At 38.3% G+C, this 27,556-nt stretch overlaps 2 protein-coding genes across 8 annotated transcripts in view; one reads left to right on the top strand and one right to left on the bottom strand.

Annotated features, from left to right (window-relative positions):
- LOC144056253 (low-density lipoprotein receptor-related protein 1-like) overlaps window positions 1-2,622 on the top strand; it is a 117,221-nt gene extending 114,599 nt beyond the window's left edge. For both annotated transcript variants that reach the window (XM_077572857.1, XM_077572848.1), the window contains one exon: window positions 955-2,622. In XM_077572857.1, the coding sequence (XP_077428983.1) occupies window positions 955-1,092 (138 nt within the window). In that variant the 3' untranslated portion in view covers window positions 1,093-2,622. The remainder of the gene's footprint in view (window positions 1-954) is intronic.
- A 1,291-nt stretch (window positions 2,623-3,913) lies between these two features.
- Window positions 3,914-27,556, bottom strand: part of fmnl3 (formin-like 3) — a 44,151-nt gene continuing 20,508 nt past the window's right edge. For 2 of the 6 annotated variants that reach the window (XM_077579198.1, XM_077579229.1), the window contains 20 exons: window positions 26,395-26,503; window positions 26,155-26,231; window positions 23,514-23,607; window positions 21,758-21,832; window positions 21,575-21,685; window positions 21,353-21,502; window positions 20,658-20,759; window positions 20,123-20,468; window positions 18,448-18,552; window positions 18,251-18,375; window positions 17,954-18,156; window positions 16,008-16,311; window positions 15,858-15,938; window positions 15,624-15,753; window positions 13,455-13,615; window positions 12,390-12,491; window positions 10,106-10,198; window positions 9,646-9,769; window positions 6,799-6,912; window positions 3,914-4,905 (listed from right to left, as the gene is read on the bottom strand). In XM_077579198.1, the coding sequence (XP_077435324.1) occupies window positions 6,821-6,912; window positions 9,646-9,769; window positions 10,106-10,198; window positions 12,390-12,491; window positions 13,455-13,615; window positions 15,624-15,753; window positions 15,858-15,938; window positions 16,008-16,311; window positions 17,954-18,156; window positions 18,251-18,375; window positions 18,448-18,552; window positions 20,123-20,468; window positions 20,658-20,759; window positions 21,353-21,502; window positions 21,575-21,685; window positions 21,758-21,832; window positions 23,514-23,607; window positions 26,155-26,231; window positions 26,395-26,503 (2,584 nt within the window). In that variant the 3' untranslated portion in view covers window positions 3,914-4,905; window positions 6,799-6,820. Of the gene's footprint in view, window positions 4,906-6,321; window positions 6,360-6,789; window positions 6,913-9,645; window positions 9,770-10,105; window positions 10,199-12,389; window positions 12,492-13,454; window positions 13,616-15,623; window positions 15,754-15,857; window positions 15,939-16,007; window positions 16,312-17,953; window positions 18,157-18,250; window positions 18,376-18,447; window positions 18,553-20,122; window positions 20,469-20,657; window positions 20,760-21,352; window positions 21,503-21,574; window positions 21,686-21,757; window positions 21,833-23,513; window positions 23,608-26,154; window positions 26,232-26,394; window positions 26,504-27,556 lie in introns of all 6 variants that reach the window. The other 4 variants (XM_077579216.1, XM_077579238.1, XM_077579207.1 and 1 more) reach the window with 3 other exon arrangements.

Raw genomic sequence — 27,556 nt, 5'->3', positions numbered from 1 at the left:
GTTTTATACAAAATGACCCAATTTTTTTTACCCATGTTAAGGATCTGACCAATATTTATGAGTTGTTTTACACTAAAAGACCAATTTCTTGACTCAAAGTTGGGTCAAATTGACCCAAGTAAAGGATCGGTCCACATTTTGACCCAACTGTTTTTAGAGTGTGTCATTTCACAACACAGAGAAAACTAGACTATAGGGTTTGAGCAACCAGGGGAGGGATGAGAGAACAATGGGTTCGACAGCCATAAATCTGTAACAGTTACTATGACAGCAGCAACAATAATAAAATCACTTGTATAAAAATAAAAGTTCAAATGTATGAAACAGTGTTGAATAAAATAATCAATCAATTTCAAACAATTACAGTGCTTAAATAATGATGTAACCGAACAGAGGTATTTGAAAGAGTATTACAAAAATGTTCTTAAAATAGACTAATATAAAGTTTAATAAGTTATTAAAACTATGGAAAAGTGTGCCAAAGCACTAAATTAGATACCTTAACTCAAACATTATTTTAACCACTAGGGAGCCCCCTAGTGGTTATAGGGCTCTAAAACACTATAACCACTAGGGAGCCCCCTAGTGGTTATAGGGCTCTATGCAGGTTCTTTCTTCTTTTCTGTCTGGCCTAAATTAGTTTAGCTGCTACTCAAGTGGCCCACCTATATACACAGTGCATATAAAAACACAGTGCATATAAAAAGTCTACACACCCCTGTTAAATTGCCAGATTTCTTTTTTTTTTTTTTTTATTAAAATTTCAAATGAACTTTTTCCACCTATTTGACCTTTAATCTGTGCAACTTTCATCAGAGGAAGTAAAAACAAACCACTGAAATAATGTGGTTGAGCACGATTTGATCTTACCAGGGGTGTGTTGACTTTTTATATCCACTGTAGAATTGACCTCTATGCCCATTTGCCTTAAACGGTCTTGTCTGCGCTCCGCAGCCCACCAACTTCACCAACCCCGTGTACGCCAGCCTCTACATGGGCGCCCACAACAGCAACAACTCCCTGGCCAGCACCGACGAAAAGAAGGAACTCCTTTCCCAGGGCGACGAGAGCATGAGCGACCCCCTGGCGTAGAGCCTCCCCACCCCCTGAACTGTGCCGGCAATCGCCCTGCCCAGCCAGTGCTGAGCCCAAAAGCTCCCTCATCTTATGCCTTTCCCACCTGCAAAGAAAAACAGCGTACGAAATCGGGAATACTGTATAAAATGTATAAAATGAAGGACTACTTTTTTAAGTGATTGCAGTATTATATTTTGTTCTTTGACAACAACAAAAGATCATCTGGTGACGCAAAAGGAACCATTTTATAGACATTTACTCTTTGATTTGACATTTCTGCTCACCTCCCCGCAGCTCTCCCTTCTCTCTCATGCATTTAGCCACTACCTCTGTGCATAAGTAAACGAAAGCGATACAAATTGCAGTGGAATATTTTTTTCCATTATTTTTATATGAATTGCAAAACCGAGCAAAGGAAAGAATATTGTTCCATCTCAGAAAACATTTCCACCCAATTAAGTCCTTGTGTTGTGGATAAACGGGCGTCCGTGTCACTTTCAGGTCCAGCAATGAGATGTTTTTGTTTTTCCAGCTGAACTCAACATGTACCCGTGGAGGTCTTGCTACATTCAAGTGATTGTCTTTTGCCTCCTTGCACAGACAAAAGTTCTATATATTTGCATATAGATGATATATATACACGCAAACCTATTAACAAAGTGTCTTGAAAGTATACCCAGGAACATCAGTAACAAATAGCAGTCTGTACTTTATAACAATTTTCAAGTCCTTTACAGCGTATGAGCGTGTGAGTGAGTGATGATGATGATGATGAAGATTGTAACGTTCCAGAATGAGACATCTGGGATGGACACTGTGGCCTTGGATTACTGTAGGAGGCTAATTATGTTCTAGAAGGTGACAGCAGATTTACCATATGTTAAGTTTAAAAAAAAAAGAAAAAAAAAAGAAGACTGACAAATAATTAGAAGAGAATTGTTGAATTTAGCTTTTATTCCTTCTTTGTTGACCGCAACTGTACTTTGAGGAAATGCCAGGGTTATCATTGGATGGTACGTATCTTTATGGGAGACTATTTCTTTTCATTATGTGTAATTACATGGTTGTGTGATTTAGGTTAATTCTCACAGTTAAGTGCATTCCCAGGACGGAGACTGATAAGCTTCCTGATAAGCATTCCTTTGTTAAAGCCTTCGCCTTGCTGCTAATGCTAACCATCTGTTTGTCTCAAGAATGTTCTTCTCGCTGTGTCGCACTGTTAGCCGTTCTGCTTTAACTGAGCTTGTGGGCCCTAACCTGCCATATAACTGCATGGTGCTCACATTCACTCATACACACACACACACACACACATACGCGCACACACAGACAGTACATTCAGAGGAAAGCGGGTTTACCCCTCCACGTTTTAACAGTGTTTTCTTTTTTTAACATCTGACCACGTTAATTAGAACAATCATCATTCAGTTGGAGAAATGTATTTGCTGGCAAAAACCCACATGGATTTGTGTGGTTCTGATTGTTTTTATGATTCTATTTCTTTTTGATATAAGAAATTAAATGGATTTTTATAGTAGAAATGTACAGTGGCTCATGTCTGTCATTTGAAGCCAGGGATGGTGGCGGTACTTGGGCAGTGACAGTAATTTCCCACCACTGCCCTGAAAGATTAACCTTGCCCTGCAAGATTAATTCTCGTGGTATTTGTGAGTTCACAAATTCCTGAGAATACATTTTGTACCGATCCCACTGATCTGAATACAGTACTGTATATGACTGGATAGATAGCCGATAGCCAACACACGCCCGTGCAAGCCATTGAAGTCACAGGGCATCCATCTTGCTCCTCCCATCTCGCGAGCAGACTCCTGTATAAACTATACGGTATACGTACGGTACAGATTAGTCTAGGGGCAAGGGATGGTCACTGTTTTTTTTTTAACAAGTAAAAAATTAATTAATTAATTAACAAGAGGATAGTACGTACTGCTTTGAAGACCCCCTTTTTCTTTTATCGCTTAGTTCCTTCCTTATATTAGATTTGGCAGAGGCATCTTTTGCTGAATTACAGTTTTAATTCTTTACTAAAAAATATACAAGTTTCATGTATTTAAGGCAAGTTGTCAAATGAACATCATAAATATGCCGTTTCTTCTTCTACTACTGCTACTAAGTACTGTTTCAAATGTTCTCCAATTTCGATACTGTAAATGTATAGGATCGCATGCTGAGAAACGTTTCTTGGCAGGAGCAATATGGCGGCCTCGCGGCTTCAAAAGTCTTGGCCTATCGGCTATCTAGTCATATATTCAGATCAGTGACAGATCCGTACACTTTTTGTACGGACCAATCACAAAGCGGTTGTGTTTGGGGGCGGGATATGCAACTGTGACAAAACCAGAAAGCACCGAGGCCATGGGAAACAAAACCTTTTGATTGTTTGTATTAAATTGTCAATTAAAAAAATGAAAAGAAACAAACCTAAAACGTACGCTGCAATTATTTATGTTCTCGCAGAATTACTCACCGTTTCCTTGTTGAATGTTGAACAGCGAGAGGTGTTTTATTTTAAATCCGTTGCCGTGATTGGTCAAAACAACAGTTAGTTAGACGTGCACTTTTCCCGAACAAATCATTGTGGAGCAGTCCCAGATTAATATAGTGGAGAACTCCCTTGAGTGATTCACAATTATCAATCTGGCTATTGCCAGTTTACTTGTGTGTGTGGGGTGGGAAATTATCCAATGTCACCCAAATATTGTTTTCTATGTAGTAGTGACAGGCAAGACAAACAAATGTGCTTCTATTGAAAGACAAAAAAAAAAAAGAAAGACAAAAGGTCATTCATACAAAAATAATCTTTTACAAAAACACACAGGTTTTACATCATTTTTTATTACACAGAAAAGATCATTTTTCTAGTAAATGTCTCAATTTGATTGTACATTAATTAATAGGAAGTCATCTTTATATATTGTCATAGGAATTAGTGTAAAAATGGTCACTCCATCTCCACTGAGATTAGGAAAAAAATGAAAACATCCTTCGTCCGTCAGCACGCTGGCTAACAGCAGTCCACCAGCAATCTTCTTCATGCACGCGTCTCTTCTAAAGTGTCACTTGGTGTGGCAGAAAGTGTTGTCAAGTTCAGACAAGGCACGCGTCTGATAGATGCACTTTTGCATATTGATTCAGTATCATAAGGCTACTATTATAGTACAAGGCAGTAGAAATACATTCTTAAAAGGTGTAAAATACCATACAAATATTAAGACATAACACTGTTTCCACCAAAGGCACATATGAAGCAAAACATGAAACTTGTTTTTTGGTTTTACATTGGTCCAGATATATGCATACGATAGCCAATAAGAACTGACGTGACGTGGCTTCCAGTGAGGGAAACCCCCGAATGTCTCATGCAATATCGCTGTAGTAAGCACTTGCTATTTTTATAAGCAAAAAAAAATATCCCAACTGTTGCCTTGACGTCCATGTTGGTGTGCAGTTAGCAAGATTCCGCTGCTGTGTTCTGCTTCCTCTCACTGGCCGACTCAAACAGAGCGAGGAAAGTCCAGAAGTGAATGATCCTTTGTGCTTCACTTCCATTAAAGTGGCTGTAAAAAGGCCTTCATAAATAAATAAATTACCCAGCTAAAACAAGGCCTCTGTCCTGACACCCCCCTTTTTCTTTTCAGTCTTTGTGATGTGCAGCCCCAGGGTCGAGACGGACCGTTGGCCACACGGCCAGGAGGGTTATAGCAAAGGAAAGGGGAGGGGGGAGGGGGGGAGGTTGAGTGGTTTAGGGTCTCTTCCAACCGTTCCGGATCAAGGCATCAGCTCGCAGGTAAGGCTGGTTTCTCAGATCTGTGAGTACGCATGAAGAGAGGGAGGGGTGGGCGGACAAATGTTAGACGACACACGGGTTCAAATGTACAACAGAGAAATAATATTCACATATAGGCTGTTGCTTGTGGATTGTTTGCTGCACGAGTGAATTACGGCAAATTCCCAAAGCCTTGGATGTCAACAGACTGTGTGTGAGGTCCGTCGAAATACAAAGCTTTGAGGAATTGAACCGAAGCAAAAAGTCAAAACGGTGACAATCATGATTGCGTTTCGAGTACAACGGTCAACAGGCTCTTTATTAGGCACAACACAATTCAGATATTACTTTCTGTAAATAGATTTTCTGATATTTTTTGTGGACACCCATTAGCACCAACTATTTTTTTCAATTGAACAAACTATTTTTTTTATACTATTAGAAACACGTCTCAATATAATGATACTGTACACTAATACAATTTATACACTATTGATAACCTAATAGCTAAAAATATGATTTTTGTGAAAGTAAAAAAAAGTGTAATAATATAATATAAAATATAATATAAAATAATACATTAAAAAAAGGAAAAAAAATATTAAAACATGACAAGAGGCATGCCACATCCACCACACCAGCATCTACCGAAATTCAAACACAATCTGCTTCTTCTTCTGGTCGTTGAATCGGTGGAGGCTGATGTCTGTGGATCTCACTCTGCTTCGTCTGTCCTTCCTTCCTTTCCTCAGTTTCTCTTTTGGTCTCTTGAGGTCTCCCTAATTTGTTGGAATTTAGATGTTTTTGGGGTTGGCAACCCGGTGGGTTGTAGGTAATGTCTGGTCGGTGCTGGATTTCACTTTCCTTTCTTTTCTTTGATCCTTCCTCGGGTCTCCTGACAACGTCACAACTCTAGCTGGATTCTAAAGTATTCGGTTTAGGTTAACGGTATCGGACTTTTAATAGGTTTTAGGTGAATTAATGAGCATACACTCACACACACGCACATAAAAAAAATAAAAAAAAAGAGCGCAATGATGACATGTCGAATCGGTAAGATTACCGAATGAACAATACTGAGCTCTCTCAGGAAGAAATAATCTCATTAAAACGTTCAGGTGTACCTAATGTTGTGTCCAGTGGTCGTATTTGTATGTTGTGCCATTAGAGCCTGTTGACCGCCGGCAACAATTAACACAAAACGTGGTTTGATGACAGAGAGTTGACTGAACGCTGGACGACATGCAACATAAAGAGAGTGAATGAGGATGATGATGGAGAACGGAATGGGGGTGCACTGATTCTGAAAATGGCCATTTCTGTGCCATATACTGTCTTAATATATTTGTTTGTTTGTGTTATGCAATATGAGGTTGATTGTTTGCACGAGGCTGAAGCAGCTGACAGCGGCACACACATCGGGCAGGGACAGCTTTCAGCCGGGCTACCTTCCTTACCCTTGCTTAGGAAATACTGTCAAAAATCTTCTTTTCGGCTGGAAGGGGAGATGACAAACAATGGGTGGTTGAGGAAGGAAGAGTCACGTTAGCGGGAAAACCCAGCACCAAACATGTTAGTTAGTCTCATGGAACAAAGCATTGTGGGTAAAAACCTAGCCAAACCTCTTCATGATGTTAACGTAACGCACAGCCATTTACGTTCCATGCGGGAAGCTTCCACTCAGTACTTCCTGAGGGGAAGTGTTATCTTTGCTTGTACTTGTAGCGTATCAGCATATTTTGTATTTTGTTGACGCTCCCTAAAGAGGTTTGGCTGACTCTCATCACCAGATAAAGAGCCTTTCATGTCAAACACAAACAAAATGACGGCCCAAGTTAGTGCACACTGGCTGTGGGGATGGAGTGATGGGGATCATGCTGCATGCAAAGTGGAGATGGGGGGGGGGGGTTGCATACGAGAGACACCTGGACAACCTTGGCGTTAAAGGGGGAGGGGCTAGCAGTTGGCGTCGTCGCAGAGGTTGGCTTCACAGAAGAACCGTGAGCCGCGTTTAGCCGTGCGGGCTGTGAAAGGCACGCTCTTCAGTACTGAGGGGGAGGGGGGAGGAGAGGGGGTGGGGGGAGAGAACATTTCTTTATCAGCGGGGAGGGCCAAATACTGGAACACATTCACACGGCATTAAGGAGATGGTCATGACAGCTGCATGTTGGCTGGATGGAGGTTGCAAAACTTTTCCTTCAGTGAAGTGAAACGTCGGTTATTAATTCCAGCGTCACTTGTTTACATTTGAAGCATTGATTAAAAGAAAACAACAGTTAGTGTATGCGTTAACCCTGAGGCTCCGCTTCAACATCCTGTGAAGAGTTTACATCTGTAGTGGTAAAAAAAAAAAAAAAAAGTCTACACACCCCTGTTGTATTGTTAATTCTTTGTTATTAAATAAAAAAAAATGAGAGCAAGATAATCATTTCAAAACTTTTCCCACCACTAACAACTTGTATAACACAACTGAAAAATAACTGGAACAAACAGCTGAAAATATGTGGTTGCAAAAGTGTGCACACCCTCTTATATGGGGACGTGGCAGTGTTCAGAATTAACCAATCACATGCAAACTCATGTTAAATAGGATTCTGCACAAACATGCACACAGATGTTCTAGTAGGCTTTAATAATATTTATTTATTTTTCCTTTTTAGCAGAAGCCTGACGGTTTTGTGCTAACTTTGCTATTTGGAACTGTTCATAATTCCATTCATTCCCTTCACCTTGACTAAGGCTTGCCTTAGTGATGTGCAGTGTTGTGTGTCAAACAATGGCTCAAGAAATGTTTCATTGGTTTCCTAACATATTTATCCACAAGTGGTTCAAGTTTGAATCATCTGAAAGGAAAAATAGCTAATAAGCTAAGGCTTCCGTATTGTTTTTTCGTCCATTTTAGGACGTCTAATTCTTGTGCCAAATTCTCTCCACTTGATGACTGTTTTCACTGTGTTCTATGGTATCTTAATGCCAATCTTAATCTCAATCGTAATGAATTCCAAATGATTGTTTAGCCTTTAAACAACGGGATCCATCTGATGCCACAAAAATCAAGATGGTTGAATAAATACAGTACCATGAAACAATCTGAACTTTATTTTGGGTTAATGGACGGCAGTTGTGTGCCGACTCCCATTTTACATGAGTTGAAATGCGATTGGTTAATTCTGAACACTGCCGCATTCCATTTATAAAAGTTGGGGCCAGGCTAATGTTTTTAATGTGCTACCAGAGCTAGCACAGTAGTTAGGGTGTGCACACTTGTGCAACCACAATATCTCAGCTGTTTATCTTTATTAACCCCTCTAAAATAAACACAATAATGGTGGAAAGAGTTTCAAATGGATTTATCTTTATCAGGAAAACCTGACATTTGAATAGAGGTGTGTAGACTTTTTCTATTTGCTTTATGTTCTGCAATTTAACACTCAATGTCCATAACATTCAGTATACCTGCACAATCCATTTTGGTGAATCATCCTGAGAGCTGTGTATAATATTTTCTTATGACTCTGATGTAGCTAAATGAAGCCATCAAAGTATCAGAATTGGCTATATTAAAAAAAAAAAAATGAACGAATCATTTCTGACAATGCTTTTGTTTGTAGCTCATTGTGAAGATGTGCCTAATGGGAGTGTCTATTCAATGTGGGCAACTTTTTCTTTTTTTTTTTTATAAAAGTGTGAAGAACACAAAAGCACACAAAGAAGCTTCTCTGTAATGGAATAGCTTGGCTAGTAGCAGTTATTGTTTTGCTTCCTGTTTTTGCTCATAACATCCAGCAAAAAAACGACTACTGCAGATTTCTGTCCCTCACCTGATTACCTTATTTCCCCTATTTTTGTTACTAGCTTGCACATGAAAAAAAAAGTCCTGAGGTCTTTTAACCAATCAGCATGAATAACTAACATATTGTAAATAAGGATGAGTTTGTAGCCTATCATATAGGACACTCCTTGATATTCTCAACCCTGGAGAACCCACGGGGTCAAATTTGGCCCCTATAAATTCTGCTACTCAAATAACAAAGACCTTTTTTTTTTCTTTTCTTTTTTTTACAAATTTAACTTCAAAGGTCCAGAGTGCCACTTCTGACCCCTGCATGGGGCCATCTAGTGGATGAATATTGCACTTACATGAGCCAGAGTGGTGGTGACAAGATGGCTGTCAACATGCTGTTTTGTTGAGCTGGAAATCAATCCAAACAAAACCATCTTCTCAGCAAACCATCAGATGGTAAAATTGTGTTTTTTTTGTTAAACTATTTCATATCATGTTGCAGAATGCCTAGGAGTATGTTATATATATATATATTTTGATAAATTAGCAACTTTGAGCTAGTTCAAAAAACAAGGGTTAAAATTGAAAAAAATATGTTTTTGGTGTTCAGTGAATTTATAGCAGTCATTTAATGTATAATTCATAATTTTCCAAAGAAGAAAAGGGTTCTCCAGGGTTAAAGTGAAAGTGAGGCTTTCACATTATATGTTTTCTAAATTTCAATGTTGAATGCAACGCTCATCAGTCTTTTTAGGTAAACCAATTGAGTAAATAAATCCCTCAGCAGTTAACCACTCCCACTTCTCAAACTGCTTGGTTGCACACGTGAGAACTTTGCCAGACGGCACGTCACGGAATACCCGCTACGTGTTGGATTCCAGATGTGAGGGCGAGTGCACCACATAGCACAAGGTGCATTTCAAAGGAGCCGAACAGCGAATGACCACGGTGGTCCCGGGCCGGCGACGGGACCTCGGAGGGGTGCAGTCTGGCCCACCTGTGATGATGTCTTCAATGGTGCCGTCTTTGCCCTCGTACACGGGCCGGTGGTCTTTGGCCTGCCGCTTGCGCAGCTCTGCGATCAGCTCCTGTTGCTGGTGCCGCTTCTTTTGGGCCTGAACCTGAAACGCAGCCGGCAGAAAGCGTTTGGAGCGTTTCCGTCTGCCTTTTTGGACACGGCGCAATGCTTCATTTAGCAGCGCACATACAAAAAATAAAAATAAAAAATAAAAAAATAAACAAATAAAAAAAATAAACAAATAAAAAAAATAAAAAAATAAAAAACTTAAAAAAAAATAAAAAATAAAAAATAAAAAATAAAGGAGAGCAATGATGATGACATGTCAAATCGGTAAAATTACCGAATGAACAATACTGAGCTCTCCAGAAAAGAAATTAATTAATTAATTAATTAAAAAAAAAAAATTAAAAAAAAGTTTTTTTAAAAAGCAGCGCACCTTCGGGTCGTGCTGTTTAGCCTCTTGAGCCAGTAACTTTTCTCTCATGGCTTCCTCCTGCTTTTTCCTTTGTTCGTTGTCCCCCACCGCATCCTGATGAGATGAGGAAAAAAAAAAATCAGCTATCAGCAACAAGAAAGTCAAATAAAAGTCAATGCGGTCGTGGGGCTTTAATTGGAACAGGAAATAAACAAAGCACCTCTTCGAAAGGTCAAATCTTCTAACTCTTATCGCGTTGCCTTACCTAACCTTTGTGGAAAATTGTTATTGGGTCAAGGCCAGGTGAAAAAGTGCTTCCTTTCCTACACTACACGTTTCTTAACTGGTGTCATCGCAGGACAACCAATATCTGAACTGGTGATGACCGTATGTCTCTACTATTTGTTTTTTATGTCCTTTTCCTTTCTCACTCAAACATCTGCATTTTAAAATCGGACATGTTTACAGCTGTTTTTGTTCATCTTAAAATTGTTATGTTCGCATGGCTATTATTCTGTCCGATTGTATTCTTGGGGTATGTTTCTTTATACAGTATATGTATATCGTTTTTTGTACTGTTTTGTGACTTTCCAAAATGAAACCCTTTCATAGAGTGGGTAAACTTCGTCGGTTGCCAAAAAGGATTATTACGGAAGCGTATTGCATTCACTTGAAAAAAAAAAAAACAACTCCTGTTTTACTGACTAATTTATTGGGGGGAGCTTTGTTTTTTTTTTTTTTTTTTTTTTAAATTTTTCTGTTTTTCTGAATATTTTTTTCTGTTCTACTGAATGTTTTTCTGTCCAAAAAACATTCCAAAAAACAAGCTGAAAAAAATTATTCAGAAAAACAGGAGGAAAAATTACTGTGAAAAACAGGCGGGGGAGGTTATTCAGAAAAACAGAAAAATTAATTATTCAAAAAAACTGAATTTAAAAATGTTCCGAAAAACAGCTGATGTTCTGTTTTTCTGAATTATTTTTATTTTTTTACCTCTGAACTCCAAGTGACTTGTTGCAGACTCGCTAATAGCGGAAGCGGACACTTTCCCGCATACCTCCATATGCAATAAGATGGTCGTGTTTACTTACTGGCTCTCAATAAAGGAATGAATGTGTATATTGTAATGTGGTTTGTTCTCTAATCTCTGAGGGAAATCCCCTTTAAAAAATTCTCAGAAAAGCAGAAAAAAAATATTCAGAAAAATAATTATTTTATAAAACAGGGAAACATTACTTAAAAAAACTGAAAAAAAATATTCAGAAAAACAAGATTTTTTTTTTTTAGAAACAGAAAAAAATATTTAAAAAAACAAAGCTCCCCCCAAAAATTAGTCAGAAAAAAATGACTTTTTTTTTTTAAGTAAATGCAATACGCTTCCATAGATTATGGCTAACATCCTTTCGTCAATGGCCGGTCAGTTTCATTTTGACTTATGTTTTTGTTGTTGTTTTTTCGTAAGATAAGCGGTTCAGAAAATGGATAGATGGATGGATAGTTTTAATTAAACTAATTATTTTTAGAGTGGGTTTGTTAATTTTAATTAATTTATTTTTCATTTTTGCACCCCCCTCAGATAAATAAATAAATACTGTAACCCTTAAAAAACAGGGGGGGGGGGGGTTGTCTGTACTTGTGTATAATACCCCCAATTTGCTGGTACCCTTTATTAGTGTGATTCACACTGTGTGAATAATATAAATGAATGAAGATTCAAAACATACAAATAAAATGTAAATGCTTTTAAAACTATGCTCTTTTCCCATGACTATGATTTAAGTCTTTCCAAGTATTTTTAAATCCAGTTTTTGAAAATACTGTACACTGTAATTTTATTTCTTTACTTTGACCCCTGTATAATGCACGGTGGCACAAAGCAAAAAGTGGAATCCAAAGAGGCCCAAACCTTATGGATCTTCCCTCTTAATTGAAGACAAGAAAAGACAATTGCTTTATCAGACCCCTGTACACACAAGCCCTTGTGCTGCACATTTCCGTAAGCAGATGCCATAAATCTGGAGTGAGAACAATCTCAGGAAGTGTGCTGTGTGGCGGGGCAGCGCAAAGCCGTGCACGAGTGCAGGGGAGGCGTGGACGAGAGGGAAGAAGCCGTCTAAACACTGCAGCTGCAGCTCAACAGTCAGACCCAGCTGGCCTTTCCTGTTATTTGGCCTCAGACTGAGCGCCACGTCCTGTGGCACCGGGGCGGCCAAAATTCTGCCCCGTCTGTCCGGGGAACTTCCTGAAATCTGCATTGTGTGAGTGCAGGGGGGTTAAGACAGATGCTGCATGTGTGTGCTGTCACCTTGTAGGCCTTGATAAAGCGCACAAACACGGGGAAGAACACTGACGGTGGAGTCGTCTTGGCGCTCTCTCCAAAGTAGTTCACCACATTATTAAAGGCTTCCTGGAAGACGAATGACAACAGTGTCAGCCATGGATCAATATGAGCATCCAGTCATGTTTAGTTGTGTGTAAGGTTGGATTTACACTACATTGGCGATACAATTTCAATTGTTTTGCTCCTAACTCATTTGCTCCCAAAAACGTATAAAATATTTTCTATTTTAAGTGCCCCAAAGACGTATTTATACGTTGTTTATGTTTTTGTTTTTTTTATGCTAGAGCATACAGCAGCCTCTCAACTTGCAAAGAACGGTTGAAGAAATGGTAGTTATTACACAAACGGCCAGCAGCTGGCAGCAGAGCAAAATAGATCAACCAGGGCCATGTTGAAAAAAAGCTATTTTACTTCCTGTTCTAAATAGATTTGTGAATAATGATGAAATTTAGCTATATTCTAATGCTAATTGCTGCATAACGGAAACAGATAGAAACATTTTCTTTTCTTGTTGAAAGAAGAGACTCTAATCTTTTTTTTTTTTGGTAGGTTCCATGTTTTTATAGCAATAGAACACAATATTCTGTGGACCTTGCAAAATCAGTCAAAATCCAGTAAAACAGCCGGGAGTGAAGGGGATTGCTTCAGTGAAAATGGCTGGGAGTGAATGAGCTAAGTGGCACAATTGGTATGTGTAATGGCAGCGGAAACAGATAAAACAATGCATGAAATGGGACATTGTCAGAACCAGGACTCTTTTAAACAGGAACAAAAAATATATTATTATCTACCACTATGTCTGCAGTTTAAATGGACGTTATTAGATCTATCATGTCAAAAAAACATGCCTAAAAGAAAATTACAGCATTACAGATCCTTTTTAATGTAAATGAATGTCGTCTGTGTTGTCGTTGCCTGATATTGACACTTGATTTTTTTTTTTTAAGTGTAAATCCAGCCTATGTATGGAGGTTGCTAAGCAATTTTTTGTGTCAGAGGTTTCTTGCTATCGAGGGCAGCGTCTCCTACCTCTGCTGTCTTGGCATCCCTTTGCAGCTTATCCAGCTGGGCGTCACTCGCCTGGACAAAGCCCTTAAGGACCGAGTGGTCATGAAGACTACATTCTCTCCGGATCAGCTCCATGCCTTTTCCCAGCTCTCGCACATCCAGCAGAACATTTTCCAGCGACACTTTGTGCACAGTCAAGGAAATAAGTCACATCTAAAAAAAATTCACTGGCATGATAAAATAAGTGAAGCCATTCTAAAACTTTAGATAGGGTAGTGGAGGGCAACTGGCAGACCGCGACCACATTGTGAGTCACCACTTGATGAATTTTGAAAAAAAAAAGTTTTGGGGGGGGAAAAAAGTTTTTGAATTTAAAAAAAAAAAGGTTTTGGGGGGAAAAAAGGTTTTCAAAAATTTTCTTTGCAAACCCCCCAAAAATTATTATTATTAAAAATACTGATAAACATTCAATAAACTGTATGTTTTCCATGAAAAATGGGAGTTAATGGGGAAAAGAATCCTAGAGTAACTGGAAAAAACTAAACAAATTCTAATTATAATTTTTTTTATTAAAAAAATCAGTGAATATGCATCGACTCTAGCTTTAAGATGTAATACTACCACACGCCACTAGATGGCATACATGGCTTTTATAGTTCTACACTACACGAGTAGGGCTGATTATTTTTGCGGATTTAGAATGATACAGCAGTTCCCACACGCCCTTCCAGCATTTAGTGAGTCACCACTTGATGAATATTGAAAAAAAAAGTTTTGGGGGGGAAAAAAGGTTTTGGGAGGAAAAAAGGTTCTCAAAAATTTTCTTTGCAAACCCCCCAAAAATTATTATTATTAAAAATACTGATAAACATTCAATAAACTGTATGTTTTCCATGAAAAATGGGAGTTAATGGGGAAAAGAATCCTAGAGTAACTGGAAAAAACTAAACAAATTCTAATTATAATTTTTTTTATTAAAAAAATCAGTGAATATGCATCGACTCTAGCTTTAAGATGTAATACTACCACACGCCACTAGATGGCATACATGGCTTTTATAGTTCTACACTACACGAGTAGGGCTGATTATTTTTGCGGATTTAGAATGATACAGCAGTTCCCACACGCCCTTCCAGCATTTAGTGAGTCACCACTTGATGAATATTGAAAAAAAAAGTTTTGGGGGGGAAAAAAGTTTTTGAATTAAAAAAAAAAAAAGGTTTTGGGAGGAAAAAAGGTTCTCAAAAATTTTCTTTGCAAACCCCCCAAAAATTATTATTATTAAAAATACTGATAAACATTCAATAAACTGTATGTTTTCCATGAAAAATGGGAGTTAATGGGGAAAAGAATCCTAGAGTAACTGGAAAAAACTAAACAAATTCTAATTATAATTTTTTTTATTAAAAAAATCAGTGAATATGCATCGACTCTAGCTTTAAGATGTAATACTACCACACGCCACTAGATGGCATACATGGCTTTTACAGTTCTACACTACACGAGTAGGGCTGATTATTTTTGCGGATTTAGAATGATACAGCAGTTCCCACACGCCCTTCCAGCATTTAGTGAGTCACCCCTTGATGAATAAAAAAAAAAAAAAGTTTTGGGGGGGAAAAAGTTTTTGAATTAAAAAAAAAGGTTTTGGGGGGAAAAAAGTTTTTCAAAAATTTTCTTTGCAAACCCCCCAAAAATTATTCTTATTAAAAATACTGATAAACATTCAATAAACTGTATGTTTTCCATGAAAAATGGGAGTTAATGGGGAAAAAAATCCTAGAGTAACTGGAAAAAAATTAAACAAATTATAATTATAATTTTTTTTTATTTAAAAAATCTGTGAATATGCAAATTTGCAGCTGCCGAACTACGAATATGCATCAACTCTAGCTTTAAGATGTAATACTACCACACGCCACTAGATGGCACACATGGCTTTTACGGTTCTACACTACAACACGAGTAGGGCTGATTATTTTTGCGTATTTATGTAGGAATGATATGTAGGACAAACATACAGCAGTTCCCACACGCCCTTCCAGCATTTAAATTGACCATCCCTGAAGTAGGATTTTGCCGTTGATATGCAACTTCCGATCTACATGTTTGTTAAAACAACAACAACAAACAACTTGCTGTCTTTCTCATCCCATCACAACTGTTTGTTTTGACCGAATATGCCCTCACCTGCTGCGGCTTTATCCACAAAGTGCAGTTCATTGTAGAAGTTGGCCAACTCCACATATTTCTCCTTCACAATGAGAGCTATGTAGTGGAGCAGCGTCATTTTCCTGTCTGTAGATTTGGTGTCCAACAGCTGTGCCGCAAAAGAAAGGAATCAAAGCCATCCCGCAAGCGTAAACTGCGTAGGAAGATGATGAATGAGCGCAAGTGCCCATAAATGTTTGCTGTGTTACTCACCAGATCAAGACTTTGCAGTTTGAAGCCATAAACGCACCCTCGCTTGCTGCTATTCATATAGTTGCCCAAGGCTAAGATGATCTGAAAGTCCATCAGAGGAGTTAACGCACATTCCCGTTCGCAGCGACTCCAAAATAATAGAAAACAAACCTCGAGCATTCTTTTTAACTTTGGCGCGGATTTGACCGAGCCAGAAGCGGCGATGATGGCGTTGAGTTGCGGCGTGAGCATGCTGACGTTGTCGGCGAAGTTCCCGACGAAGGTGATGATGTTCATCCTCTGCGTCAGCCTCTCGATCTTGCTGAACAACAGCATGAAGCGATCCTCCTCGGCCAGCTGGTCCAGGGGACGCCGCTCCCGCTCGTACTGACGGAGCACCTTCACCTCGGCTTCCGTGGGCAGGAAGCGCATCAGACACTCCACAAAGTCCACCGGTAAGGCCTTCAAGTCAAATCTAGGCAGGAATTAGGATATGGTGTTGGTTGTAATGGTAGAAAAGTCAAGCAATTTCGCTGTAATGCAGTACAATTTCAGTGAAAAATATTCTACTCATTACAATGTGATGCAACATTTTTTTCTCTTTGTTTTAAATCTATTTCATACATTGATTAAAAGCAAATATTGTGTTACGGTCCCAGTAAAGTGACAATAAAAACGTTGTCTATATTTGATACACAGAGTGAAAGCCCCGCTCAATTTTTTATTACATACTTCTATACTACGACCTAGAAAACTCAATGCTACTTTGTCTGTCTACAAATAATATAATTAAATGATTTAGCCTTAAAGCCTAGAATAGAATATATCCCACCAGGTTGTCATGGAGATTTTCCATGCCATGACAACGAGGCACTCTAACCCTAGTCTAGTGCAAAGCTAGCTAGCTTGCTAGCTAACCGCATAGTAAAAGTGCGCTTGATTACAGCTAAAATGCAAACATGTCAGAAATTTCTTCAAACACATATAATGTATTTGGAAACTAGGGGTGTCAAAATTAGTGTGTTCATTTTGAGTTAATTTAAAGTTCCTTTAACTCATTCACTGCCACTGACGGCTATAGACGTCAAAAATTTATTTAAACTATTTCTATTAGTTTAACATTTTTTCCCACTTTTGTTAACAAGAGTATGAAAACCTAGAAAAATATTATTTTTTAACCGCCTGATGCCCTAACTTTTAATAATCTTTTCTTTTTTTTTCTTTTTTAAATGGCAACAGGCGATTAACATTTTTTATTGTAATTAATCGTGACTTCAATAGTTAACTCAAAATTAATAACCAACGTAATATCTGTTCTAAATGTACAATTAACATTTTTTCTAGGTTTTCATACTTTTGTTAACAAAAGTGGAAAAAATGTTAAACTAATAGAAATAGTTCAAATGTATTGTTGACGCATATAGCCGTCAATGGCAGTGAATGAGTTAATGGCACTATTTTTTTTTTAATGCGCAATTAATGACGGCCCCTTACTTAGAAAGCGTATACTGAAGGAATTCCAGTCACAACGTAGCAAACATGTCCACGTCAAAATTTAGCAAGAATAAATTTAATCATGCATTTATATGTGGAGAGTGGGGTCAAGTTGTATTTTACAATTTAAAAAATGTGCATAATTTCACAAGTTCCTTCATGTTACAAATTAGATAGCTCTTAATTTGAAAACAAAAATGCACTGAGCTGTCGCCAATGTCTTACAAATGCAATTATGCCATCTAGTGGCAGAAAAATGACGTAAACACTCGTTTTTTACAGTACACTACATATTTAATTTTAACTCAAGTTTATGAATCATTATGAAGTTACTCAATCAATGACTAAAAGATGCAACCATGTTTCTATTAGTTTAACATTTTTGCCACTTTTAAGTTAAGAGTATGAAAACTTAAAACATATTTAGATTATAGATAGATAGATTTTTTTTATTGTACATTTAGAACAGATAAAAATTTGTGATTAATCTTGAGTTAACTATTGAAGTCATGCGATTAATTACAATTTAAAAATTTCACACCTGACACCCCTATTGGAAACAAATCTCTGAATTCACTTAACAGGCTCTTTATAAGAACAAAAATAAATAAATGATTGAATACTTCTCTATTGCTTTGCAGATCTCTTCTGTGGTCTTGTTGGCCTTCCTCAGTGTGATGGCCAAGTTCTTGGAGCGATTGGCGTCCAGCAGCGTTACTTTGTTTGCCGCCTTCTGAGCGACTTTGCTCTTTGTGCACGACAGATCCACAATAGGACCCTGTGCACGCGTTTTAAACAGCTCCTCGAACCTCTCCAAATCCAGTTCCTGTACACAAGTGATCATTCACAAATTTAACTCCACCCTCTGAATTGAAAGACACAAGAAATTAATTTGACGGGACATGAGTCGCTTGAGATACCTCTAGCACCCGTTCATCATCAATCTCATTAAAAACGGTGCCGTTAATTTGATTGGGCTTTAAGGCGGTCCAGTTAAATACAGGCAGGCGGAACTTTGTCTTGATGGGCTTCTTGATTCTAATAGCTGCAAGAAAGTACAAACGTATTGAGTTTGGCTCCACTAGTTGCGGTAAAGAGGAGTAGCAAGTGTTCTTACCTGAGAGACCAACACTCAGGATGACCGAAGGAGAAGCTTCAGGCAGAGGAGGAGCGAGAGGAGGCAGAGGAGGGGGCGGTGGCGGTGGAGTGGGCGCACTAAGGTCTGCAGTAAATGAGGTTTAAGAACAGGTGGAACATTTAGTACAACATTTATTTTTACTAGTGCTATCAAACGATTCATTAAAAAAAAATAATAATAATAATAATCACACAATTTTCTGTAATTAATTGCGATTAATCACGATTATTCAAATTTTTCTACTTTTACTTCTATCTTTTCCTTCAAACAGATATAGTGGTACCTCTGAGTTTGAACATAATTCGTTCCTGCGAAGTGTTCAAAGTCCGAATTGTTCAACCTCCGAAACATTTTTTCCCATAGGAAATAATGTAAATGCAATTAATCCGTTCCCAAGCTCCAAAAACAGAAAATTCCTATTTTAATTACTATTTATGTTTTTTACATTTACAGTACAGTACAGTATTTAAACAATAAAAAAAAATACCTTACCTTACCTGTTGTGGGGTGATGGCATCAGATGACGATAAATGCTATGTTAATGCTAGCTTTAGTTCAGTGCTGAGTTTGTGTATTTTACATTGGGCATTTTGTTAGACTACTAAGCGGTCCTTGCGTGCATTGTTTCAAATCCAAATGCACTCGCGAGTATGGAGCACCTCCGGGAGTATTTATGATCTGACTGGAAATGAGCAGTGCATCGTCTCAACTGTCTCAACGTGAGCATTCGGCATCGCTCGGCTTCACTCGTTTACCTGTTTTCAAGGTACGTTCGGTTTAGCTCGCTTTGCTTGGGTGTTCGAACTCCGAAAATGAGTTCAAACTCCCGAGGCATTTTTTTACTCCGATTTTTGGGTTGAAGTCCGAATTGTACGAGTTCCGAAACTCTGAGGTTCCACTGTATTTACTTGAGTAAAATCTTGGAATAAATGTAAAATAATCAAATAGAAAGAAGAAGAAGACTGTTCTAAAAGCTGTCTTTGACCTTTGAATAGAATACTTCTCCAAAAAATACAACTATATGAATTTGGCTCTGCAGAGTGCACATATTACTTTTAGAGTTCTCCAACAAGCAAGTTAATCAGAAAGTAAATCCACAAACCCAATTCCCAAAAAGTTGGGACACTATACAAGTTGTGAATAAAAACTGAATGCAATTATGTGGAAGTGCCAAATTTCCATATTTTGTTCAGAATAGAACATAGATGAACAGGTCAAAAGTTTAAACTGAGAAAATGCATCATTTTAAGGGAAGAATATGTTGATTGTAAATTTCATGGTGCCAAAAAATCTCAAAAAAGTTGGGACTGGTAGCAATAGAGGCTGGAAAAGTCCATTGCAAAAACAGCTGGAAGACCAATTACCACTAATGAGGTCCATTGACAACTTGATTGGAGTATAAAAAAAGCTTCTCGCAGTGGCAGTGTCTCTCACAATTTGCATAGTGTCCCAACTTTTTGGGAATTGGGTTTGTATCTATAGTCACTGTTTTTTCATCTTCCCGCCAGTCGCTCCTGCAAGTTTGGCTGCACACCGAGCGAGTTAATAATAATAAAAAAAAAAAGCTTTAATGATTTAAAATGTATTTCCAGAGTTAACTAAAAGAAGCCCACCCTTCTCATAAACATGTGAAAAAAGTTGCGCGTCTGCTCACTTGTGGTAGAAGGAAGTGGCGGAGGCGGTGGAGGTGGCGGAGGCGGTGGGGGTGGAGCTTCACTGGCCGGGGGCAAGCTGGGATCGAGCACCCCCGGTTCCGAAATCGCCGAGACGGAACCCAAAGGTAGCGTCCCGATGCCAAGGCCGACGCCCGCCGCGCCCCCGACGCCGAGCGGCTCGATGGCGATGTCGCCGTCGGGTTTCTTGTGCAGGCGGATGGTGCCTTGCTGCTCCAGCTCCAGCAGCCGCCTCTCGATGTTGAAGTGCCTCTGGAAGGCGGCGTCCTTCTCCTTGAGCACCCTCCGCAGGGTGTTGACCTGCGTGTTGGTCGACTCGTACGTCTCCTGAGCGGTCACAGGGGGGCGACGTAGAGCGCAGGATGATGACTTCACAAGCTGAAAAAACATCCTGCTTCCTGCCTGCCTCATTTGCTATCATACTGATTTAGTGAAATGCTTCTGAAAATGATCGACGCCACTTGAGCCTTTTAACCCGTGAGTATTAATCTTCCGTCAATATGACCTCGAGCTTACCCGTATCGCTTGAAGATCTTTATCCTTGTGGAGGAGCATCTTCTCCAAGTCAGCCACTTTCATCATCGTTTCATTCTCAACTTCCAGAAGCTTCTCGGTCACCTGGGAAAAAATACACGGAGGCCATCGCGATCAGAGGAGGTGAATTCCACATCGGCAGCAGCAGCAGCTGCAGCATCATCGATCCCTCCCACGCTCCCGTTGAGCATCATCAATGAGAAATATGATCCAGCCGGCCGATGCAGCAAGCGTGTGACGCAGCTTTTATTTTGAATATGAAAAGACTGCACATGTTGCGCTGGAATTCGTCCTCCTTCATCATTCCTCCCCCCCTGAGAGAAGAGTTTGTTATGAAATTCCTCCAATGATGTCAGGGCTGCCCACGTTCTTTTCCATGTGTAGACGGACTTTACAAGGCAGCGTGGGATGCAAAGATGGAAGGAGCCGGCATGAGAACAACATCGGGATTGTTAAGTGAAAAAAAAAAAGAAAAAAGAAAAAAAAAAAGGGATTGTTACGTGGATCACATTTTCCAAACTTCTCCACCCCGTGATTACGCGAAACCACTTATAAAGCCAAAACACTGTGCGTTAAAATTATAGCGTTGGAGCAGTTATGTTATTGTATACTGTACGCGCACACACAGACGAAATGATGCAAAATCGTTGGTGGTCTCGAGCGGGTGGTGCACTTACATGAGACAGGTGCTCCTCTAGTTCCTCCACCTTTTCCAGTGCCGCATTCTTGGTCTCGGCATCTTCCAGCAGACCACCCACGTCGAACACGTTGTCCAGGTAGGCCTGGATCTGCACCGACAACTTGTCACTCTCGGTGTGTTTACATCTCTGAGGGTGGTAAAGCACATCGCATGGTTCGTGATGCCGAACATCGTCTCCACGTGATCTCAACTGGTTCACCTCCAGATAGTCGTCCAGTCCCAGCTTGGTGAATTCGAACTGCAGGTGGACTCTGAAGTTCATGTCCTCCACTGAGTGGACCACAATGTTGATGAACTGCATGCAAGCAACCTGCGTCCCCGGATAAAGACACGTTTAGATGCGAGCCGCGGGAACATTAAAAGAATGCACAGCGGCTTTTACCATAAAGTCGATGTTTCCCTCCTCGCTGCGGAAGAAATCCATCAGGCGCTCAAAACGATGCTTCTCCTTACAGACCTAAAAAAAAAAAAAATGTTACCATTCTAATATAAAATGATTTGTATTCTAATAGTGGTTTGTTGTCATATGACACTGAACATGAGCCACATATACAATTCTATATATAGAAAAGCTGCATCCTTTAATTATTTGCTCTATGCATTGTAGATTGTATTTCTATCAACACAATTCAATTTGAATATTTTTTTTTGCTTAAGTAATTAGTTGGTGAAAGCAATTTTACCTTAATTTGCCTTAACTCCTTCACTGCCATTGACGCCTATAGACGTCAAAAATTCATTTGAACTATTACTATTAGTTTAACTTTTTTTTTCACTTTTGTTAACAAGAGTATGAAAACCTAGATTTTTTTTATTGCACTTTTAGAACAGATATAAAATGTGTTATTAATCGTGAGTTAACTAGTGACGTCATGCGATTAATTAAAAATGTAAAAAATTTAATCACCTGATGCCCCTAATTTTTAATAATATTTTCTTTTCTTTTTTTTATCGTGAGTTAACTAGTAAAGTCATGTGATTAATTACAATTGAAATTTTAATCACCTGACGCCCCTAATTTTTAATAATCTTTTCTTCTTAAAAAAAAGATTTAAAAAAGAAAAGATTATTAAAAATCAGGCGATTAAAATTTGTCATCGTAATTAATCCCATGCCTCCACTAGTTAACTCACGATTTTATATCTGTTCTAAATATACAATTAAAAAAATATATAGGTCTGCATACTCTTGTTAACAAAAGTGGAAAAAAAAGTTAAACTAATAGAAATAGTTAATATAATTTTTTGACGTCTATAGCCGTCAATGGCAGTGAATGAGTTAATGTCTACTTATCATCATCATCAATCAACACATTAAAACATTTTAACATCAATTACCCATCTGAGAAGCTGAGAAGCGTTTTAAAATAATTTATTCTTATCCTCACCAGTCACAGCAAGGCAAAAATAAGAATAAATAAGGGGCACAAATCATCTGACCAAAAATACCCAGAGAAAAGCACAAACAAACAATGGCATGTTTTCCCAGTAAATTCTTTTGCTATTTTTTTTTAGGGCTTAATCAAATAAAAATGAACGGCCATTATGAACTACCAGTGGATGGCTTCTTTAAAATGCTCAGAAAAAATGACTTTTGCAAAATACCGCAATAAGTGGGCTCATTCTCTCTTTCTGCCATTTTCCCCTTGTTTTGGTATTTCGATGTCTGAGCAGGAAGACGCTCAGACAGAGTTAGGAGTTCCTAGGCTGTCACCAGGGAGTCGATCCTGATTATTGTTCAAGGTTGTCTCACATCTGGTGTCCTAATGAGATGAATGACCTCTAACAGGTCGCCACTGATCTTCCCTTCCACCCTCTGCGGAGGTGACAACTCCCAGAGCTTCTCAACTTTCATCCCTCCATGCTGGCCCTGCAGTCCTCCGCGCATCTTAGCTCTATGCGGGGCCATTCACTAGCCTTTTCTTAAAATGATCAACCGATGTGTAAGAACAGATTACTCAAAGACACAATACAGCCAGGTCATTTTAAACATCAAAATAAACGTTGACTTAAATGGTATATGGCTACGTTTGCTGTTTTAAGTCTATTTCCTTTGCATTACAACAACAGGACTCTGAACTTTTTGACTGAAACGAATAATAAGATAGCTCAAATTGCATGGAGTCTGGCTTTGGGCACCTCTTTGAAGTTGTCAAACGCTGACAGGATGATCTCGTGACCTCCTCGAACGAGGCAGACGGCAGCCAGCAGCTCAAGGACCAATGCTTTTGTCCTGAAAGAGGGAGGTGGGGGCACCCAGTAGGACAGCACAGAAATGTCAAAAACAAGCACTGAACTCACTTTCAAATTTGTAAAGCAGGAAAGTTCACTCTAGCTCATTCACTGCCAATGACGGCTATAGACGTCAAAATGTCATTTTATCGTATTTTTCACAATGTAAGGCGCACATTCAATGAATGGCCTATTTAAAAAGAAGACGCACTGTTGGTTTGTGAGAAAATTAAAAGCTTTTAGGTGCGCCTTAAAATGTGGAAAATACGTAACTATTTCTATTAGTTTAACATTTTTTCCCCACTTTTGTTAACAAGAGTATGAAAATCTAGGGGGGGGGGGGATTTTTACATTTAGAACAGATCAAAATGTGTTCCATGTTCTCCCGTACATTACATTCCGAGAAAAAACTCGTAAATTTGCCATTTTATAAAATGTCAAATTTGCGCGAAATATTTTTTTGTTAATTTGCCACTTTATAAAGCAGGAAATTTGCTAATTTAAAGTGAGAAAAAAACTCATAAACCTGCGAGTTCATAAAGTAGCAAATTTGCGGAAAAAAAACCATTATATTATAAATTTATAAAGTGGAAAATTTGCCACTTTATAAAGTGAGAAATAAAACTTGTAAAGTGGCAAATTTTATATCTGTTCTAAATGTATAACAAAACAATTCTAGGTTTTTATACTCTTAACAAAACTGGAAGAAAAAAAAGTTAAACTAATAGAAATAGTTCAAATTCATTTTGACGTCTATAGCCGTCAATGGCATTGAGTGAGCTAGACTACAGGAATAAATGTGTGTCAATCTCATAAGTGGTGTATGATTGCAAGCCGAGTGTTGATCTTGTGAAGTGATCAACCGCTGACTGACGTTTCAGCACTAATCTCCTTTTAGTCAACATTCCACTAACTGTCTGCATGGACGCCTCTCATTCCCAACTTCAGAGAACAAGTGAGCAGCATGGAGAAAGGGAGGCATATCATATGAACAGCTTGCTGAATTTCCCCCCAGGGGCAAATCTAGGAACTAGCAACTGAACTTGTAAAGCATACAGTCCAATGCACATAACAAATGAGCAAAATCCTTAATTATAAAAACACTATCTGTAAATTGATATTTGCCATAAATAGTGGAACATTTTTCACCTTGGAAAACAACAATTTGTCACAACATAAAATCATTAAATTATAATGTAGTCAATATTACACATTGTTGTTCACTACTGACCATATTAATTGACTAACTCTTGTAACAAGTTCAACCTTTACAGCGAAGTGCTTTGCCGGATTCTTTTTGTCCTACTTTTTTTTTTTGACAGACACAATTTGGATTACTAATAAACTTGTTAACTTGTCACTTGTGTCATAAAATGAACATTTTTCCAATTTGATTCCAAATGAGCAAGATAACGTCGTAGTGAGGACTCGGGCTGCTCAATTATGAAGAAAATAATAATCACAATTAATTTGTTAATAATTGAAAGCACAATTTGGACGATCATTTGCTTTTTGGTGCAAAACAAGAAAATGTTTAAACGTAAAAAATATTAAGACAAATACATTTCTTTGAAACACTATAATTATTAGGGGTGGGAATCTTTGAATGTCTCACGATTTGATTCAATTCAGAATAGATTTTCGATTAAGACTGATTTTTTATTCAAAATGATTTGATTGACAATGATTTTTGCTTCAATTTGTAGATGTTCAAGGAATTGTAATGATCTACTCCAGTCTGACTCGCTAATGCTAATCAGCGCGCTACTCGCGGCACTTTTATCACTCAAACGAACGGCTGCACACTGCAAAAAAACAACTTTTATTGCAATAACTTGATTGTGACTTTTTCCTTCTATTCTCCAATGTGGCTACAGTTTAACAGTGTATTATACTGCGTGGAACCACACTGCCCCTAAGTGGCCAAATCGGGTACAACACGAACAGCGCTCCAAATAAAGGCACAAACAGACAAAGGCAAGACAGTATAAAATAATTTAAATAAAATCGATTTTGGGACATTTCAAATAGATTTTGAATCGTACTAAATGAGAATCACGATTCTTATGAGAATCGATTTTTGGGCACACCCCTAATAATTATGCATGTTTCTTTTGGACCAAACAAGATTTATTAAATTAGTTATATTAAAATAAATTTAAAAAAAAAATGTGCAAAAACTTACATTTAAAAAATTCAAAATTAGTATTAATATTATACTGTATAAGATTATGCCAATTTTGTAATTATGGAGTGTACTAATTGAAATTGTAATTAAATTGTGATTAATTGCGCAGCCCTAGTGATTGCCAATTGTGACATTCCGCCAGCTGTTGCAGTGCATTGTGGAACTTGTAGTAAAATAATTCAAATTAAAGATGTGAAAAAATATTGTGTTGTCAAATTACCAATGCAGCATGAAATGATAATAAAATACAGTTTCAGGGATGCTGTAATTGAAATAAAAATGATCTAAATGTGCCTTTGCTTTCTTTTATTATACGAGCCAGCCCAGCATTAAAGGTGATGCCTACACATCAGTTCTTACCGTGAGCTCTTATTGTTCAAACTGAGAGCAATTTCATTGACCGCATGAGCATGAGACATGACCATATTGAAGCCGTACTGCATGAAAAGGAGAGAGACAGACAACAGGATGTGGTGAGACAAAAACGGGCCATCAATGCAACACATCACAGACACAGGAAGCATACACGTGTCACGACCGATAAATATATCACGATGCATGTACGAGCCTTCGGGTCGCTGAGCAACACTGTTTTGATACCTGGTAGTTCATAATGGCTCTCAAGCACATGATGCACACATGCACGTCATCCTTCTGGCTGACAAGTCGGGAGTTCTTGATGGTTTTGCTGCTGGAGACGGAGCCGTAACTGCAACACATGGTGAAAGTTATCACACGGCCACGACGCAGCGCTTCAAATATGCTTTTTCATAGCGCCGCTTGGCTGATTTATTCCTCCGCGTTTATTTGCCGGTCACATGACGCTTGTGTGTGTCACGTGCCGAGAGGCGTGAGCGAGAATGAGGTCTGGCAGAATTAAAAGTCAGAGATGGTTTTTGAGGTTAGCAGTGCATGATGGGAGATGCCTGCTTTTCTCGCCACTGTCAACGGGCAATTATGTAACTGACTCGTACAGTCAACATGTGCACATTACATTAGTAGCTTATGCATTCCGCGGGCGGGTTCAGTTTCATTTCACTTTTTTGAATTCTTTACTGCGCATATATTATAATTAAAAGTCATTTCGTTAGGCACATATGATCATTCTGAACAAAATCCACTCTTTTTCTTTCAAATTCAATAAGGCTAAGTTCTGATTAGAAAGAGAATACATCATCAAAATGTTATGATTTATAGGGGCTAAATAAAAACAGCTACTGTCCACCATGCAAATAACAATAATGATATTATAAAAAAATATTTACATTATAGAGATACTTTTCTGACATTCAATGCAATTCAAATCGAAATCTTTATTTCATTCTTTTCAAAAAATGAAAGGAGACAGAAAGAAGTGAAACTTGCACCTGCCCCTGATCAAAAAAGAAAATAAATGAAATAAAATAAAAATGGTCAATAAGATAAGAATATTTCTGTTTCTAAAGGGAGGATAACACCCCTGAAATTGGATGTCATTGTTTGAGTCATACCTAATGTTATCCCAGTGAGTGTAATCATTCATTACAGTATGTATATATATATATTTTTTGTCCCAAACATAATTTTAAAGAGGAAGTCAACATTAAACTCTTGACAATAATATGTTATATGTGACCTCACTAGTCTAAAGACGACATTCTGATTAATATTACATTTGTGGGAACATGAGTTATGAAGCAAAATATAGCCATTTGTATCCATCTCAGGGGGCGGCCATTTTGCCACTTGCTGTCGACTTAAAATGACATCACAGTTACTCAGG

Source organism: Vanacampus margaritifer, chromosome 1 (assembly GCF_051991255.1).
Source record: "Vanacampus margaritifer isolate UIUO_Vmar chromosome 1, RoL_Vmar_1.0, whole genome shotgun sequence".
Classification (NCBI taxonomy): Eukaryota; Metazoa; Chordata; class Actinopteri; order Syngnathiformes; family Syngnathidae; genus Vanacampus; species Vanacampus margaritifer.
Note: the sequence above shows the minus strand (reverse complement) of the source record. Positions and strands in the feature narration are given on the sequence as shown.